The sequence below is a fragment of the Carcharodon carcharias genome, chromosome 15, assembly GCF_017639515.1.
Source record: "Carcharodon carcharias isolate sCarCar2 chromosome 15, sCarCar2.pri, whole genome shotgun sequence".
NCBI classification, from domain to species: domain Eukaryota; kingdom Metazoa; phylum Chordata; class Chondrichthyes; order Lamniformes; family Lamnidae; genus Carcharodon; species Carcharodon carcharias.
Window position 1 is genome coordinate 33,064,379 of NC_054481.1, and position 19,137 is coordinate 33,083,515.

General features: G+C 43.1%; 1 protein-coding gene across 1 annotated transcript in view; it reads left to right on the forward strand.

The window, feature by feature from the left end:
• The first annotated feature begins 1,213 nt into the window (after positions 1–1,213).
• arhgdig (Rho GDP dissociation inhibitor (GDI) gamma) overlaps positions 1,214–19,137 on the forward strand; it is a 66,546-nt gene continuing 48,622 nt past the window's right edge. The window contains exon 1 of the mRNA XM_041205717.1: positions 1,214–1,592. Within this exon, the coding sequence (XP_041061651.1) occupies positions 1,520–1,592 (73 nt within the window). The 5' untranslated portion in view covers positions 1,214–1,519. The remainder of the gene's footprint in view (positions 1,593–19,137) is intronic.

The following is a 19,137-nucleotide window of genomic DNA, read 5'->3' on the forward strand; positions in this document are numbered from 1 at the left end:
TGACCCTCTCCCGCCCATCATTGGAGGGAGGGGAGGGCTATGTATGGGTGGTGGGGAGAGTAATATCAAGGTCTGGGACCCTGTTGCACAGTTGGACAAAAGGGGACACTCATGAGCCTGTCCAGTTGTGATAAATGAGATGTGTGTACTGCATACTGCATGTGTGAATCCTTCAGCTTTCACAGAGCCTTCTCAGTTGGGAGGACCAATTGCTCACAAACTGCTCCAAAACTATCAGCAGTTGGCCTCTGATTAGCAAGAAGAAACACATTTGGAGCAGCATGATGTCACTTTTTCCCTCCTGTGAGATGGAAATCCCAGCCCTCACATATCCTACTTCATCTAGTGGTTCAAAAGAGCTCTGATTAGAAACAAAACTGAAGCAAGTGAGCTTGAATGATTGATAGCTATAATCATGCAATTTTCAACCTTGTTGAGCCCAGTCTAGTGTGTAACTGCTTAAGTCTTGTTGCTGAAGTAGTACAAAAAAAAACCTGCTGGTACTGTAATTGTAATGTAAACAAATCATCATTGACGTGCACATAATGCAATGTCCGATGGCTCGGAGAAGCTAATTTAAAATGTTCTGCATCCTTGTTTATGGTTGAGCTTATAAATTATGCAGAATAATCTTTGAAATATCATTTCACTTATAGCAGATCTGTCATATTTAGAGGAGGCTTTAATATGTCAGGCAGCAAAAATGTTTACAATAGTATTTTGCTGTGTGAAAATTTAATGTGGTTTAAAAAGTATATGCGTTACTATTTTTAATCTTGTGAACAGGTGATATATTGTAATGGGGGAGGAGAGGAAGTGAAAAATTGAAATCAATGGCCCCAATATATTCGTAAGAATATAAAAGGTAAGCATACTTTGGTATAAACAAGAACAAGTTCTCTTTGGCTTCACTAAATTATTCGAGTCGCAATTTAAAATATACTTTTTACGTGAAAGACTAAAATGTGTTGCAGAGTTTCCTTCAGGAAATGGAGGAGCATGGTTTAAGTACGAGATTTTTTGATTTTTTTACACTGCTGGAGAGTAGTGTTTGTCTGCATTAGTAAGGATATATTATTGCATTCTCCCAGGTAGCATAGCAGTGTTACACAAACCTCAGGATTACAAATACCAGTCAGTGAATTGGGAGCATTACATATTCTCGCTACATGGGGAAGCATTGTGTTTGTATTCAAGTGTGTGCTGCATGTGGTGGGAGGGAGATGAGATCATAGACATCTGCGAGATAATGACTGATGGGAGTTGAGAGCAGCATAGCATTAGGGCAGCTAGCAAATCAATAGCGTCTGCAGACGAATAGGATTTTTACATTACAGTTCCATTGCAGTCAGTGTATAGCATGTGAAATTCTCTTGTTCAAGATTACTTTTTTTTAGATATTTTTCTCTTTATCTACTTTATGGGTGCAGTGTAAAGGATATTTTGTTCTGGTTGCCGGTTTTTTATTGTGCTCGTTTTTAAGTGAGACAGCATCCACACTGCTTGAAGAAAGATTACCATGCTGGGCTTGGATGTGTGTGAGTTTGGCAGCCAGCTCCTGGAACTTATGTGGTTGACAGTATGCTACAAAGGTGAGGCAAGAGTTTTTCAATTACTGCTCTGTGCTTTTAAAATTTCAAATCCAAAAGCCCATCCTTTGTTTGAAGAGCTATACCGTGCATTTCCTGTAAGACCAAGCCTGCACTCTTCACTGCTGACTGAACAGATTCTCTTCAGTATCTGTGTTAAAATATTCAAATTATTTTTACATTTCTGATCAGATGGCTCATTAAATTAGCTCCTGGTGTGGAGATGTGTTATATCAATGTTACTTTGTGATGTAATGTTCTATATATGCAAGTGTAAATTAACATTGGTAAGCCACACCCATATGCATCTTGCAGATGAGAAATAACTTTTTGTTTCTCAGCAAAATGCCCAGCATTTAAGGTAATATTTGTTACTGTATTGAAGGCTGAGAGGTTCAGTAAATATGACCATTAACAGCTGTGCAATGGGCTACTATCATGACAGCCCAAGAATTAGTCTTAATCCCAATTTCATTTATCTTGCTATAGCTTGATTCTTATTGCTCCATTTCCAACTCTGTGTATTTGAAGAAAAAGACTACTGAATTTTATTTCAGTTTACGTTCTTTTAGCAGTTTGAACTATGATCTACCTCGAACCATTCAGGCCATCAGAGTTTACTTAATACAAAAAGCCATTTTTAAAAACCTAACAGTGGTCTTGTATTACTGAAAATCCATGTATCATGGTTTTCTCCAACTGAACCAAGCTGGTTGTAGATTGCACTCACATTATATGGGGTTTGTGAAGTACCTAGAACATGCAACCCCACCGTGATGCAGTTGTGTTGAAGAAGTTTAACAATGAGAAGTATTTCTTGAACTGAAAGCATTAAGCAAAAATAATATCCTGATTTTTTTTTCATTAGTAATGTAAGTTTTGCTAAAAGGTGTTGGTGTTTGTTGTAGGTTACCAAACAAAATGTTGCAGCAAGACCTTCTAGGCACAACATCATTATGGCTGCATGCTCCTCCAAAAAGTGTCTACCCTGATTAACATATGGTGCAGTTTAAGGCAGGGCCATCACACACGTAGCCACTAGCTTTCAGTGCATGACAATGGTTATTTCTTCAGTAACATCGGCTGGAGCATTCAGGGTTCAGTTAAATCAAGTAGAGGATGTGCTTTTCTGTGGGAAAAATCAATCTGCAAGTTAACTCACTAAAATTATTATTCCTGGGGTGTGAATCCTGCACCATTTCCTTTTTTAATCACTCAGTGACAAGATTGCAGTCGCCCCAAAAGGGTACCACATTTTCTAGTGTTGAGCCTGAGGGACAACTCACTTGGACTGTTTCAAACTGGAAGCTGCAGTTAGGATTTCAGCAAGGGAACAGCACCCTGGCCACCCTGTCTAGCTGAAACCTCAGTTCTGTTCCCTAGATGAGAGATCTATGCTCATATATGCTTACCTTTGTGGGTTTAGCCCCTCCCACAGTAGTATTTGCATTATCTAAATGTTTAAGTTAATTACAGATAGATTTAAAATGTTAATCAGAGGTGCACAGGGCCCCTTGGTCAGCTGCTTGCATCCAATGTGACTGTGCTGGACTTATACTCTGTGTGGTATCTGAGACTAGCCCCTCACACTTTTTTGTTGAATCGGGTCTTTATTGTAACTGCTTTACTCTGCTGCTAAAATGAAAGTTGAAATAAAATCTGCTTTAAACTCTGGGGAACATTGCACTTTTCTGTGTTTGCCACGTCCGGTGTTTTGACATCTAGAACCTCTGTCCTGGGATACAAGATGCTTTAACAAATAGGCGTCTGGAAATGCCATCACTGGGGTTATCTCCTGTCTAGATACAGGGAGAAAGCGAATACTTAATTACAGTTTCAGTGGCCCTACTTACAACTCCTAGAATCTTAGAATTATGCAGTGTATAAGTTCATTTGAAAGAAAAAAATGCTTGCATTTATTTAGCACCTTTCGTGACTACCAGATGTCTCAAAGGGCTTTACAGCCAGTGAATACTTTGCATTGAAGTGAAGTCACTGTTGTAATGTAGGAAACACAGCAATCAATTTACACACGACTAGCTCCCACAAACAGCAATGTGATAATGATCAAATAATCTGTTTTTGTGATTTTAATTGAGTGATAAATATTGGCTAGGTCACCAGGGATAACTCGCTACACTTCTTCAAAATAGCACTACAGGATCTTTTATATCCATCTGAGAGGGTATGCAGAGACTTGATTTAACATCTCCTCTGCAAGACAACACCTCTGGCAGTGCAGCACTCCCTCAGTATTGCACTGGGGTGTCAGCTCCAATTTTTGAACCTACACCCTTCTGACTCAAGGCAAGAGTGTCAGCATCTGAACCACAGCTGACTATTTCACCTTGATTGGTTCTGAAAGACCCTCATACCCTACTCTTCCCTCATACTGTTAAAAATATATTTTTCCAAATCATTTGCCACTTACAGTTTTAAAGGTTATTATGAATTTTATTTCCACCACTGTTTCTGGTAGGACATTCCATTTCTCAACAACCTTTCTTTTAATCTCCTAACTTCTTCCTTCATTCTCTTGGCACTGATTTTAAATTTAGACCTCCTGGTTGCCAATTCACCCACCGCTAGAAATAGGTTATCCAAATTCAATTCAATAAAAGATCTTTTAATTTTGAACTCCTCAATCAGATCTCCTGTAACCTTCTTTGTTCCGATAGAAAGAGTCACAGTCTCTTTAGCTTCTTCTCATAGTCAATGCTTCTGATCCATGGGATCATGTTAGTGAATCTCATCTGCTCCCTTTTCATGACCCCCATATTCTTCCTAAAGCAAGGGGCCGAAACTGAACACCATACATGGTTTAATGAATGATTTCTACAGGCTTCCTTTTACTTTTGTGCTCTGAATTTAGATTCCAAAGACACGTTTACAGCTTTATCACCTTGTGCATCTTTAAAGATTTTCTATGTTGGGCCAGGCAGAGAATTTCTGACCAGTTGAAAATTTAAAACGTGAAAACTTACCTGGACGTCTTCTGGTCCAATGCTGCTTGCTAACTGCTTTTACTGGTGGCTTGAAGACTGTGCACAGTTCTAATATCTCTGAGTTAAAATTCAGTCAAAGACCAAATTATGTCATCTGACTTGATTGATCAATATTTACGGGGCTCCTGACTGTGGTGGGTGGCCTCCACACTCCCAAAAACCAAAATAAATGGCAGGGAAGAGATATCCCAGAAGGGAAAAAAACAGTTCGGACAAGTACTCTTATTTCCCAGTTTTACTGGTGTTCCATTTTAAGGTGTGCAAGACCAGTTCAGACCAGTGTTCTTACTTCCCAGTTTTTACTGTGTTTTCCTTCTGGGATACTGGGGATAAGGCCATATCTGCCCAGGGTGCTCAGGAAACAATTCTCCTGTCATAACCTTAGTGAAGGAAAAATGTGTGAGAAGTCAGTGCTTCAGTAAGGCTGTCCTCATTGAAATCTACAGCCATAGCTGCAACCTCAGAGTAGGGCAAGAACGGTATTGCCAGTGGTTGTGAAGGTGACTGTGGTGATGAAGTTCAATACATCTACCTCCTTCCAGGCTGGAGGTGGAGATATTTGCAACATCTTGCAGTTTGCTGACTGCTATTGCGTAAAGAAGGTCACTGAGGCTCTCTATTCAAAAAGAGCTAATTACGTTTCATTTTCTATTGCCAAAGACAAGCAGGTGAAGAGACCACACAGCTTCACTAGAATTAAAGGCTGTTCCCATAGTACAGGGTGTCATTAGCTGCACGTGAAACACTTAATAGTATCAACTTTGCCCTATACTGGAACCAATAGGGATTTTAATCTGTCAACATCCAGTTAGCAAATTATGCAGGTCAATGCTTGGCATTCCAGCAGGAGCCATAATGCCTTCATTCAGTGGCAGCCTGCTGTGCCAGCTCCATTTGACCCACCACAGTAAACCAAAGGGCGAAACAGGGCAACAAGGGCTATCCATTAACAACATGGCTGATGACTTCCATGTGCAACACATGCACACATATGCAGCATACCAAAAATGAAAGCTATCAGCTATACAGAGAGCAACCGAGGAGCATGAGGAGGAGGAGGAGTAGAAATAAGAGGAAGAGGAAGGGAGGAGGCAACCTAAACAGCCCTTTCTGCCTGGACAGTCCATGAAGAGCTTATCCAAGTATGATACAGTAATTGCTACCCCAATTCCTCATTCACCAGCAGGCCCACACCTTACCTCCCCTCTGTAACTGAGCATCATGGTGCCCATTTGGCTACAATCCAAAAACAGATGCACCACCAAATAAACATGAGCCAAACATATAAATAATATTGCATGGAAAATTCAACTATTCAGCTTTGTGCACCCTTTTAGTGCTTGACTTGCAGCTTGTTCAAGTGCTCCTATGCAGGGCTGCCATATGGCTGGTAAAGACTGTTACGTTTGGTGGCGAGTCTGCGGATGGCCTTGGAAGATGACCTCAAGCAGCTGTAGGCCTATAAGACCCAGCATTGGACTACACCGCCTCAGTATGGACAGGTGCCATAGTCTGGGCTGGCTGGTTGACAGGGAAAGTTACTGACAGAGTGCCAGGGACTGGATAACATTGCTGCCTTCCTGACAGAGGACAGAAGGTTCATGGTCCATGGAGCCATTACCACTCTCCCAGGGCGGCGCCTCAGAAATCCTAGTACTCAGTTGCAGGATAGAGTTTATGAGATTGCTACGATCCACAGCTATGATGGTAGCAGTCTAACCTTGCAGGACTTCAATCTAAGCTTCCACTGCAGTATGCAGACATTGGGAAGCTGCAACACCAATCGGCAGACACTGCAGCATGGGTGGGTCGGCAAGTATGTGAACAGAGTTAGCCACCACTTCCATGCTGGAGAGGATGGGCTCCAAGCTTTGCACAAAGTCCTGTGCCAAGTTGGCATTGAACTTCTCCATGCTCCTTAACATTGACAGAAGGCTTTCTTACAGGCTTCCCAATACGCCAAGCATTTGGTCTTGAATACTCATCAGAGCTCTTCTAAAGGCTGCTCCATCAAATTGCCCATCTGAGTCCTCTACAGCAGAATCCATATGTACCCTTGCCTTCTGTTTAGCTGGCACCTGCATGATATTTCTCTCTTGCCCTGGTTGCAGGTCACTCATGTCTAGTGTCTCACCATGTGCATATCTCACCTCTAAACTATGTCCTATAATATGCGCAGTCAGTATTTGAGCTGATGGCTGAGTGTGAAATCAAGTGGCCGTGCTGTGTTCTCATCATCGCTCTTTTCTTGTGTTTCTTCAATGTCTGGGAAGGTTGCTCCTCATGGATAAATGAAAGCAAAATGGTATGGTTGTAATAAGTGCAGGAGGGAAAGTAGGAAGTGAATGCTTACACCATCTGCAGCTTGTAAATCAGAAGAGATTGTCAAGTGAGGATGTGAGAAGGAGGATTGGGCATGAGGTGTGCTGCTTCTGGTTGTACACCAAGGGAAGTGTGTCAGTCAGTGTGCTACCTTGTGTTTGGGAGACATGTTTGAATAGCTGGAAACATGCACAAGCTGTGCGATGTGGGTGTGAGGCTTGTAGTAGTGCTTAGTGTTAGTGGGTAAGATGAAACATGTGGACGTCAGTTATGAGTCCTATTGATAAAGATCGGTAGGTGAATGATGGGGGTGTGGTGATTTGAGCAATCACTGAAGCTACTGGTCCCAATGGTAGGATTTGGCATTTCAAAATGTATCCACCGGTGTGAAGCCATTGAACTTCTTGTGGCAATGCATCCAGGTCCTCAGGACTTGACTCCTGACATTGACCTCCATGACTTCCTGCTACTACTGCATTTTTACTGGGTTTCTGCAAGGTCTTCTTCAGATATAAGATATCTCTCACATTTTCCACCTCATCCATCAAGATCTCCAGTGCAGCATCCAGTGCTGAATAACTGGAGCATAATGACTGGCATTATTGAAAAATTCTAACCTGGTAGCACGAGTCGGCTGTTGCCAGATTTGATTGGGAGATTGTTTGCAAGGAGCAGTCATGGCAGGTGTTGCCCACAAAGATGTCCTATGGACTTCTCACATACAAATCATGCAATCATAGAAAAATACAGCTCAGAAGGTCATTTGGCACGTGGAGTCTGCACCAGACCTTTCGAACAGCAATCATGTTAGACACACTCCCCAGCTCTTTCCCCATAGCCCTGCAATTTGTTCTCCTTCAGAAAACAGCAAGTCATGGTAAATGGGTATTTTTCAGACTGAAGGATGGTAGAAAGTGGTGTTCCTCAAAGGTCAGCGCTAGGGCCATTGCTTACTTGGAGGACATAGTTAGGATATCAGAATGGGTAGAGAAGTGGCAAATGGAACTTAATACAGAGAAGTGTGAGGTAATGCATTTTGGCAGACAGGAGAGGCAATATAGACCAAATGACAGCACTGAAGAGTGTGCAGGGCCCAGGGACCTATGGGTGCATGTGCATAGATCTTTGAAGGTGGTGGAACATTTTGAGACAGTGGTTAGCAAAGCATATAGGATCATATGTCTTCATAAATAGAGGCACTGAGTGCAAAAGCAGGTAAATTATGCTATAAAGCTCTGGTTGGGCCCAACTGTAGTCCAGTTCTGGACTTTAGGAAGAATGTGAGGGTCCTTGAGAGGATACTGTGGAGATTTACCAGAATGGTTCCAGAGAATTTAGTGGTATTTTAGTTACCTTTAGGTTGGAGAAGCTGGGGTTGAACTTGCAGCAAAGCAGACTGAGGAGAGATTTGATACAGGTGTACAAGTTTAATACAGGTTTGGAAAAGATAGACAAAGGAAAAGTTGTTCACATTACCTGATGGTATAAGGACTAGGGGACACAGACTTAAACTTTTGGATAAGAGATTCAGGGGGGATGTGAGGAAGAACTTTTTTACAAAGTGAGTGATAATAACCTGGAACTCGCTGCCCATGAGTGTGGTGGAAGCAGAGACTAACAACGATTTCTAAGAGAAATTTGATGTTCACCTGAAGGAAATACATTTGCAGGAATATGGGGATAGAGTGGCTTAGACTCAGTGGGCCAAATGACCACCTTCTATGTCATAAATGACTCGCTGGATTTTGTGGAGTTGAGAAGACGATGGCGTGTGGGGCCTGGATGTGGAAATCCTGTCCCGTTTCGAACAGCTTCCATTTTTGCCAGTAGTGGGAAAGGGGCCACAGCTTGATTCACATGTGAGAGAAATTCGAACTCAGCCGAGCCATTTGAACTCAATGCTGAGTTTAAACAGGCTCCATTTTGGCTGTTGTAAGGGCCTTAACCTGCAGTGAGGGAATTATGAATTTATGGACTAGACTCTTGAAGGACGAAGAGGTCTTATTAACTGTCATGATCTGAAGTTTTCTAAATCTCCTGCTCTTTAAACTGCAGAAAAAATCTGATTGTTAGTAATTGTTAAAAAAACGTCTGCTAACATCAGAACGTAAGAAACAGGAGTAGGCCATTCGGCTGCTCAAGCCTGTCCTGCCATTCAATAATATCATGGCTGATCTGCCCCAAGCCTCAACTCCTCTTTCATGTTAGCTCCTCATGGCCCTATACTCCCCAATATTTCAAAAATCTTTCTACCTCCCCCTAAATACTTTCAGTGATCTAGTCTCCACAACTCCCTGGGGTAGAGAATTCCAGACATCCACTACCCTCTGAGAGAAGAAATTCCTTCGCATCTCAGTTTTAAATGAATGTCCCCTTATTCTCTAACTATGTCTCCTTGTTTGAGATTCCCGCACCAGTGGAAATAACTTCTCAACATCTACCCTGTCAAACCCCCTTAGAATCTTGTATGTTTCAATAAGACCACCACTCATTCTTCTAAACTCTAATGAATAAAGGCCGAACCTGTTTAGCTGTTTTTCAGAAGTCAGCCCCTTCATCCCAGGAATCAGCCTGGTGAATCTCTTTTGAACTGCCTCCATTGCCAGTATATCTTTTCTTAAATACGGGAACCAAAACTGTACACAGTACTCCAGGTGAGGCCTCACCAACACCCTGTACAGTTCTAACAAGACTTCCCTATTTTTAAACTCCAACCCCCTGGCAAACAGGCCAAAATTCCATTTGCCTTCTTAATTGTTTGCTGCACCTGCATGGAAACATTTTGTGCTTCATGCACAAGAATACCCAGATCCCCCTGTGCTGCACTTCTGTGGAGTCGCTCTCTGTTTAAATAATAGTCTGCCTTTTGATTCTTCCTACCAAATGCATGACCTCTAGATTGCTTTGATTGACAGGCCACCTGGTTTAGCATCTGTTTGTGCAGTATTTGTTGATATTTCCTTAAAGGCTTTTATTATGTCATTTTGCAGGCATGGCTGACTTTCAAATGCTACAATTCTCTCAGCACAAGATTCTCAATTCACAATTTGATTGACAGTTTAAAAATATTAAAGGATTAATTGTTTTTGATGGGGGGTATGGATAGAAGTTTGTTTGCTTTCATAAGAGATTAGCTACTCGAGAGTTAAAAGATTTGAATGGGCTTCATTAATGGGAGTTAATTAAATTAACCAGTGTGTGGAGTAAGAGCTGCATTAGATTGACATAATATTGTTGAAAAAAGAAACATGCCGTGGAAGATTTTAATCTTGCACTGATCAGGACAGATTCGCAAGAAAATCTCAAAGGGAAAACAACATGTACTGCATTATACCAACAGTTTCACTGCCGGTATGATGCTAGAAATGTAAGCCATATATCCCAATGACTGGTGAATTGTATCAAACAGCACTTCCCTTCGACTGTTTACAACAGGCAAAGTACTGACCATACTTAACCAGCCCATGATTGCAAAACTCAGAACATAGTGTCCAACATTAGATGTGATTCCACGGTTGGGTAATATTTACTAAACAATCCTGATTGTGATAAGAATTACATTAACAACCAATTTAATATTATTAGTCGGGTTCATATTATGGCTATTTACGCCTGCTAGAAGCTACACATATTCACACACAGGACCCTTTTGTTTCCAAACAGAAAGAACGTATCCACACATTGCGACTTTTTCAACTAAATAAAAGCTTGGAGACAGCTATTCCCTGGTTCATTCCCCATGGCAATGCCTTGATCAATCAATGTCGACCTGCCTGGTTTGAATTTAAACAAAAGCTTGGCAGTTAACTGCTCCTTGGTGCATTCTCCATGGCAATGTCTCTACCAATCAGAGTCTACTTTCCTATCAATCATCATCTTCTTCTCATGCAGGATATATTGTTGTTCCTTTTGAGATCTGGTAATCTTGCGGATTCTGCCCTGATAAATGCAAGACAAAATGTTTTGACAGCATGTCTCTTTTTCCAGTAATACTCAAGTTCTGTACTACCGAGTGACTAGATTGTTAGAAGCTTATTTTCATTTCCAAATGGCTCCTGAGGTATCCTCAGGGTGGATACTGGATGGGTTGGCATTGAGTTGACATGGACAGTATGAGGAGCCTTTGGGGAGTGGATACGGGCTGAGGGGAGAGGGCTGGTGGGCCTAATTGCTTTTATTACAATTGGGACAAAGTCCTAGAGAACCAAAGAGCACCGTCTAAACTGCTTGCCTTGGCACTTGCCCATGACCGTGACTGCCTAGGATCTGCTTCTGGGGTTGGTGGGCCTGACTTTATCTTGCACCTGCACCCCAGAGCGAAAATTGTGCGTAACTGGGCACTTTAAACTGAGGCGAGTCTGCTGAGCCGAGAAAATTCCCAACTCATTCTGTCTCAGTAGCAATAGTCTGGCTCTAAGTATGAATCCAATTCCTTTATGAATGTTATTATTGAATCTGTATCCACCACTACATCAGGCGGTGCATTTCAAACCTAAACTACTTCTTCCATAACAAGATCTTTCCTCATGTCATCTCTGATTCATTTGGGCTGAAGTTTACTGTGGCCTCAGGACCCCGAGGTGGGGTGGAGAAGCAGGCCCTGAGCCTGCACTTCCCAGCAGCAAGACCAGCTCGCCGAATGAACTGCAGGCGGCCTCCTAACTGGCTGCCTTCAAGCCCGCTGTGCAGCTAAGGATGACGGGCGAGTTCACCATGCAGCCAGCCCAATCAGCGGTCTGGCAGCTCTGAAGCCTCAGAAGCCCCACTGGGAGAGGTATGTATAAATTAAACTTCATGACTGTTGAGGGGGCAGGCTCCAGCCCTCGCAGGTCAAGCACTCCCGAGATGATTGTTGCAGCCTCCTCTGCAACATGGAACCTCAGGCTGTGATGGTATCCTGGGCTGCCACAGGGAGGCTGCCTCCAGGAAGCTAGCAGCTTCGCCATGGGGCAGGGGGTTGCCCCACTGTCGACACAATGTCAGTGGCCCTGTAAAATGGCCTCTAATAGGAACTTTAATTATGCAAATTGCAGCCTGCCGCTGGGAAACATTCCTGGCAGTGGGAGTGTGTCTGGGAGCCATCCAGCTATTTAACTCCCTCTATTCAACAGCCCTTCAACCTTCATTCCCACCACCACAGGGCTGGTAAAATTCAGCCCCTTAAATCTGAGCCCTCTGGTAATTGACCCTTCAGCCACTGAAACCAGTTCCTTTTTATTTACTCCATCTAAAACCTTCATGATTTTAAATATCTCTATCAAATCCCCTCTTAGCTCTCTCTGCTCTAAGAAGAACAATCCCAGTTCCTCAATCTATCCACATACCTTTGATCCCTCATTTCTGGAACCATTCCAGTAAATCTAACTCTGAACCCTCGCCAAAGCCTTCAGGTACTTCCTAAATTGAGCGCAGTACCCTAGCTGGGGACGAACTAGTGTTTTATATAGGGTGAACACAACTCTCAGGCTTTTGTGCTCTATGCTCTGAACTCATAAAGTTCAGGATCGCAAGTGCTTTACAGCCAGTGAGATAATTTTGCAGTGCAGTCACTGTTGTAGGAAATGCAAATCTGATTTGCATACAGCAATCATCCAATAAAGGTCAATGTGTTTAAGAGCAAATATCTGCTTCTGTGAAGTTCATTGAGGGATAAATATTCACCAGGAATAACTCCCCTCTTCAAAGTAGTGCCTTGGGATCTTTTACATCAAACTGAGAGGGCAGATAGGACCTCAGCTTAACATCTCATCTGAAAGACAGGACCACCAACATTAGCTCAGTACTGCACTGAAGCATTAGCCAAGCTTGGTGCCCTTTGTTTCAAGAGTGAAATTTGAACCCACAATCATTTGACTTGGGGATCAGAGTGCTACCCACTGAGCCACAATAACTTGAGGTGAGAAACTAGTCCAAAGTAGGTTCCTTCCCCACAAACAAAATTTGGAGGCTGAATTTGCAACAAGGAGACAAGCGCTGTAACTGTTTTTCAATCACAAACCTGCCTCCAATAGGAAATTGATTAAAGTTCAGATTTTCACAGGGCATGAGCCCTTATTCGATATGGAAATGGGTATTCTGTCTACAGAGCCAGTGGGGGAGTGGAAATGGAGATGGGTGAGGTGGAGTGTGGGATTTGTTTGGACATCCCATGACAGTCATTACTGAGGTTGCTGGTTGTCCTGAGGAAGAGATTCTGTACTTTATACCAAAGTCTTCCACTGCACCAGAGGGAAGCGAGATGTCACAGACGAACCAGAAACCTCTCATCTGGGTCAAGGCAGACACTTGTTTCATCCATGCTGACATGGATTTAATGCTGGAGACTCGTGAGGGAGAAGTGGGAGGTTCTCCTCCTCGAGGGTGGAAGCAGGAGGTCACCTCATTGTGTAGCAGGGGCATTCTCTGTCCAGCGTCATCTCCACCTCCTCTTCCTGCTCCTCTCATTTCTCCTGCTCCTGCTTCTCCCCTGATGAGCTGTCTCCTTCAAAGTTTCATCATTCTCTCCAGAGAGCCATGTTATGGAAGGCACAGCAGACCATCACAATGACCAAGACCCTTGCAAGAGAGTTTTAGAGGGTGCCAATTGACCGGTCCAAGCACCAGAAATTCATCATTAGAAGCCTAATGACCTGCTCAATGATTGTCCTGCTGAGCAGTTGGATTGTGTCTCTGCCTGGGATTCCACTAGAAGGGTCAAAAGCTATATCTTCAAGGGATTTGCCTTACCCCCTAGGATCCATCCACATACTTTGGGGGTTGGGATGAAGTTCTGAGGTAGTCTGAATTGTCAAAGGGAAAAGGGGTCATGCCAGCTGCCAGGAAAGCAAGTGAAGATATGGGGGAAGCTCATGCTGGGATCACATTTGGGCATCGAGAGAGTGGAAACCCTTTCTGTTGATGGATCTCACTGGCCAGTTACTGGGTGCCTTGATGACCACATGGATGCAATCGATGATGCCGTACATCTGCGGAATCCAGTGATTGAGGTGAAACAAAATTGCCTTTGTTTCTGCAAGACCGTGTCTGTCATTACATTAATGTACTGTCCAGCTCTGGCAATGAGGAGATCAGTGACCAGTGAGATGCAGTGGTGTGCAGCTGTTTTTGAGTTGCCACTGATCCTTGGAAGGAGCAAGAAGTGAAGAAGTTCAAGACCACAGTGACTTTGATGGTCACTGGCAGGACATGGTGACCAGTGCTGTGAGAAGTGAGGTCTATGGTGATAAGGGCACAGTTAAGGCCACATTTCCCTGTAGGGTCACAGCCCCCTGTGCCACTGATTCTTGGCCTGTGTTGAGGGTTTGGCCTCCGTTGTCTTCCTGCCTTTCTTTCTTCTACCATGCCCTCCTGATGTCCAGGGTTCTGCCATTCATGCAAATTGCATTGCTCCTTATCATCATTAGGCTCAAAATCAGATAGTCATGCCCCCCATTGTCAACTTGAGCCTTCCTTCTGGGCAGGTAGCCACCCAATTATCCTTGGCAGTCTTGCCTTTGCTCTAATACCCATGTGATGCTAGTGAGGAGGGAGCTGGTGATGACCCCCTTCAAAGCCTGGTTGCTGAGTGCCCACTGTTTGTACCTGTGCTGCACCAAGGGAACCCCCAATTGTCCAGTCCTCCTTTGCCCACTGACTCTCTAATGGGGCCAGGTGCCTTGAGGGAGCCTTGACTGGTTCTTCACTGTGTACTCACCCCTCCCTCCTCATGCTGTTCTGAAACTGACAGCTTCTGAAGCCTGTCTGTCCCTTTAAGTATTCCACCCATCCCTTTCAACAAGCTCTAAGTGAGCTCTTTAACAAATTTAATCAGCCTCAGTGTGGAGGAGAGCGGGATTCCTGTCCAGCCCTCCCCAGTACCCTGGTGATTATATTGCCAGTGTGGGGACTGGCACATTGATGGTGACGTGCTGTCCAGGTGTTGGTATATTCAGGACCCCCAGCTCTTTCCTGCCTTTGGAGAGAGCCCCAAAAATTCAATCTTCAGGGGATGCGATTCAACCAACTTTAAAAAAGGCTGCCCTGCAGCAATAATAAGCTACGGGCAGCATTAACGTGCTCAGTGTGGGACTCCCATCCCTCAGTGGAAGGAAGTCCCACTGTCAAAAGATCTTGCAGTGATCTACCAGTGCCAGAATTTAGTAGTGGTGACTGCTGGGACTGCAAGGGAGGGATTGGGCATCCTGGGGAGGAGTTGTGGAGTGTGAGTTGTTGAGTTTTGGAGGCTGGGGGGGGGGAGGCAAAAAGGGGGTTGCCATCTTAGGAGGTTGATCTCAATGTGTACGGGATATCCCACCGAAGGAGGTATCCCCTTCCTTCCCACTTTTTAACCAAAGTTGGTGAAAAAGTGGCCTGTCCACTCTTGACCGCCTTCCACTGCCAACTATATTGTGGCGACGCAGGTGGAATCAGACCCTTAATTGCCCCTTAAATGGGCAGTTAAGGGCCTCAATAGTCCTAAGGATGGGCAGGCTAGAAGGTGCCTTACCCACCCACCGTATTATGAGGAACGGGTCGGGGGGTGGGCAGGAAGGCGGAGGGTTAGCCTCCTGTCATATTTTACTTGCATCCCCTGCCAAAAGCATACCCTGGGGAGGCGGTGGGCCGTAAAATTCAACCCTCGGTTTTTAACATGATGTAATAGCAAATTCTGACTCCCATGGGTGCAGTCCCAAGTATCGGGTCTGTCAAGGGAACAGAAACACATCTGGTTTAGTCTTTTGTTTAAAACAGGTGAATTATAAATTAATAGTCGCGTGCCTGAGTTTCTTCTGTTGTCGTGATAGAAATGCCAGAAATAAGGAAAATTACTTTCTAACAGAGCCAATAAGTGACACCTGTTTAAAAAAAATAAAGAGTATTCAATAATCCATTGCACAAAATATTGCAAGAACCAAACACCCAATCGACAATCCATTCTTTTCCTGACAGTGCGTCACTGACTTAAAATGAGCTCATCGGTTTATGTTGAATAACAGTGTTATTGCTTTCTAAGCTAGGTGTACCCTCTATATGACATATATTAAATCTATTGAGCTAGAAAATAGTAATTTCCAAATCTAACAGACCATTAGCAACAGTACCATTGCATTACTGTGCATCACTAAGAGCTTGCAATGGTTTAATGGTGTTATAGAAATGTTAAGTTGTTAATGATGTAAAGCTGAAAGCATCACTTAAAAATCTAAAGTAGCTGCCTAATGTAGGGCGAAATCTAAATAAATAGAAGAAGCCTTTTCAGTGTTTTTATTTAAATTGCTCTTTTGATTTCTGTTCATTTAAAAGATATATAACTTTCATACCATTGATTAACATAAATTTCTTCCAATATCTTTACTAGTACTTTCCTGGGAGTTTGACCCCATTGCCCTCACATTATTAATGTCAAATGTGTTATTACATCAGATGATGCAATGGGGTGTAGCACCAAACAGGAAATAGTGCAGTGCAAGCCCATTTTGTAGTTTGCAAATCAGGCTGGAGAAGCACTATTTCTCATTTTGTACTTTGCCCAAGACAAATTTTACCCACAATAACTTTTATTTAATTCCATTTGTCAGTGTTCTGTTAAAGGACGTTGCACCATTGGATTTTGAGCCTAAGCGAGTTATGCAATATGCCCAAGTCCCCTCAATCTTTAACATCCATCCAAGGCTCCCATTGAATGAATTCATGCCCACAAAACCAGCCACGCCCACAAATCTCAAAGGCAAGTGTCCTCAAATTAGACTTATCTGGAAGGTCTCTTCACACTGTGACCTAATCTCCAGGCACAGCAGGAAAGAAAGCTATTTTCTGGAGTTTTACAGCAGCTGTTTTTTCTTCATCCTCAATGAGTTTGCACTATATTTCTGTTTCTTTTAATGCATTTTATGACCTAAATATGATTCATATTAAAAATTAAAAAGCCTCCCCAATTGCCAGGTCCTAAACATGCTTTGGCTGACATGCATACTTAACAAAGTTGTGGAATCGGACCTTTCTGGGCCCGACTGCTGTGCTAATTTACACACATTTACACCAATTTTAAATTTGGGTGTATTTTATTGAGGTTGGGAGGATACTTGGGCATAACCACACATCAGCAAATAGGCATGACCTTGGGCTCATTTTGTGGTTTAACTTGTAGGTTGCAGCCAGTGAGGAAAGTCCAGTCCTTTGTGCCATTCTTATTGCACCTGAAAGATATGATGTATTTCTCTGCGACTTGTCATCAGATTGTATTTGTGAACAAAATAATTTGTTAAATATCCCCAAAAAGATGAATGAAACTACTTATACATGATTGTTCCTTTAACATAGGCTGAGTATTGTGTTGCATTTTTATTTCCTGCTTTGAAAGACTAACTGAGCCCCATTGGGATATTTGTGCTGATATGAGACATAGGATCAATTGTAGGACCTTCATTCAGAAATCAAAACCCTATTAGCATAATCTGTGCCAGGCGTCTGATTTAATGAATCAACAAGACTTGCAGTGGTGTGGCAAATTACTACCGATGGTCAGACTTGGAAATGGTAAGTAATCACAATGTTGAGCGCGCAGCTAACCAAACATGGAAAATGCAGACTATTTTTTCAAGAAAGTGTGGTTTAAGAAATTAATAAAAAGAAGGACCTGTGTTTATATAACACCTTCGTGATCTCAGGGTGTTCAGTAGTGCTTTGCAGCCATTGAAGCACTTCTGAAGTGTCGTCACTGTTATAATGTAGGAAACATGATAGCCAATTTGCACATAGTGTAGTTCCACAAACAGCAATGAATAAATGACCATATCATCTGCTTTTGGCATCGATTGAGAGGTAAACGTTGGCCAGGATGCCAGGAGAACTCCCCGGCTCTTCTCCCCTCAGTGCCATGAGTTATCCCATGTCCACCTGTGAAAGCAGATAAAACCTTTTAATATTTCATCTGAAACACGGCACCTCTGACAGTGGTGCATTCTCACCGTGCTGCACAGAAGTGTCAGCCTGAAATACTGTATGTGCTCATATCTCTGGAATGGAGCTTGAACACAAAAATATTTTGACTCACAGGCAATAGTGCTGCCACTGAGCCGAGGTGGTCACATCAAGGGGACTTGTGACGCGAACGGGCAGATGGGATTGCGTGAGGGTGGGGGCCCTCTATGCCCTGGCTTCAACCTCCAATCTCACTCCCCACAACAACCGAATTCCAACCTAATGTGGATATATTGTAAGATGACCTCAGACCTGTCCAGGTCCCTGAACCTCTGCCTCAGCATTCCTGTGGTGTAACCAAGAATCTTCCTGGTGGTGCCCCGGCTTTGATAATAAATGCATTCTTTGGGTGTGGTAGGGTTGCCGAGGGATGCCACAAGCCACGTATATATGGAGTTTCCCTTTTTCCCTAATAGCTTTCCTGCCACATATTCCTGGGAGTCTGAAATATTGGGAAGAATGGATAAATACCCTCCAACAATTTGAATGTAATGGCCTGGATTTTGTGGTGCTAATGACGGCAAAACTGTCAGCCTTCGCCTTTATTACTCCACCAAAGCTGACAACACCTGTGTAGATTAATGTGGAAATGCAGAGATTATGTAAGTGATCTACACTCCTCCACTGGCTATACTGTTGGGGGCCCCCAGACTGTAATCCCAAGGCAATCTTCCATTTTTATCCTGTCAGCCTCACTGTAGAAACCCTTGAAAAAGTTACACCTTGTTGAATGAGGTTTTTAAATGGTGGACGAAATTCATCATCACTGCTAAAAATCTTCACTGGCCCTGACATGCTATGTTTATGTTTATGAAATGTCACATTTCTGTATTATGAAATAAATTCACATTTTTTTAAAACATAAAGCTGTTTATGATATTTTAGCTTCAATCTTAATCCAATCATAATCATTTATTATGCTATCTGAAAATTAAAATTAAAATTGAAGGATAATAAGTACTTTTAACTGCCTGGTTAGCTGTCTGTGAGAATCCTTCAATGTGATTAGCTGCTTAATCTGAATGTTGACATCACTGCTGTAGGATACCTGGAGATCCCCTTGACTTTATTGCAGATTTAAACCACCGCTAGGAAAGGGGAAATCTACAATTCTTGGAGGTAAGTGGTGAGTGCTGACCACAAAATATACACAACATATAGGGAAGAATTTTCCCCCCGTTGGAGGGGAAGTTCAGGAGCGGGCGTGAGTGGGCATGCCTCTGATCGGCACCCCCAATTGGGTGGGCCAATCATGTCCGCCA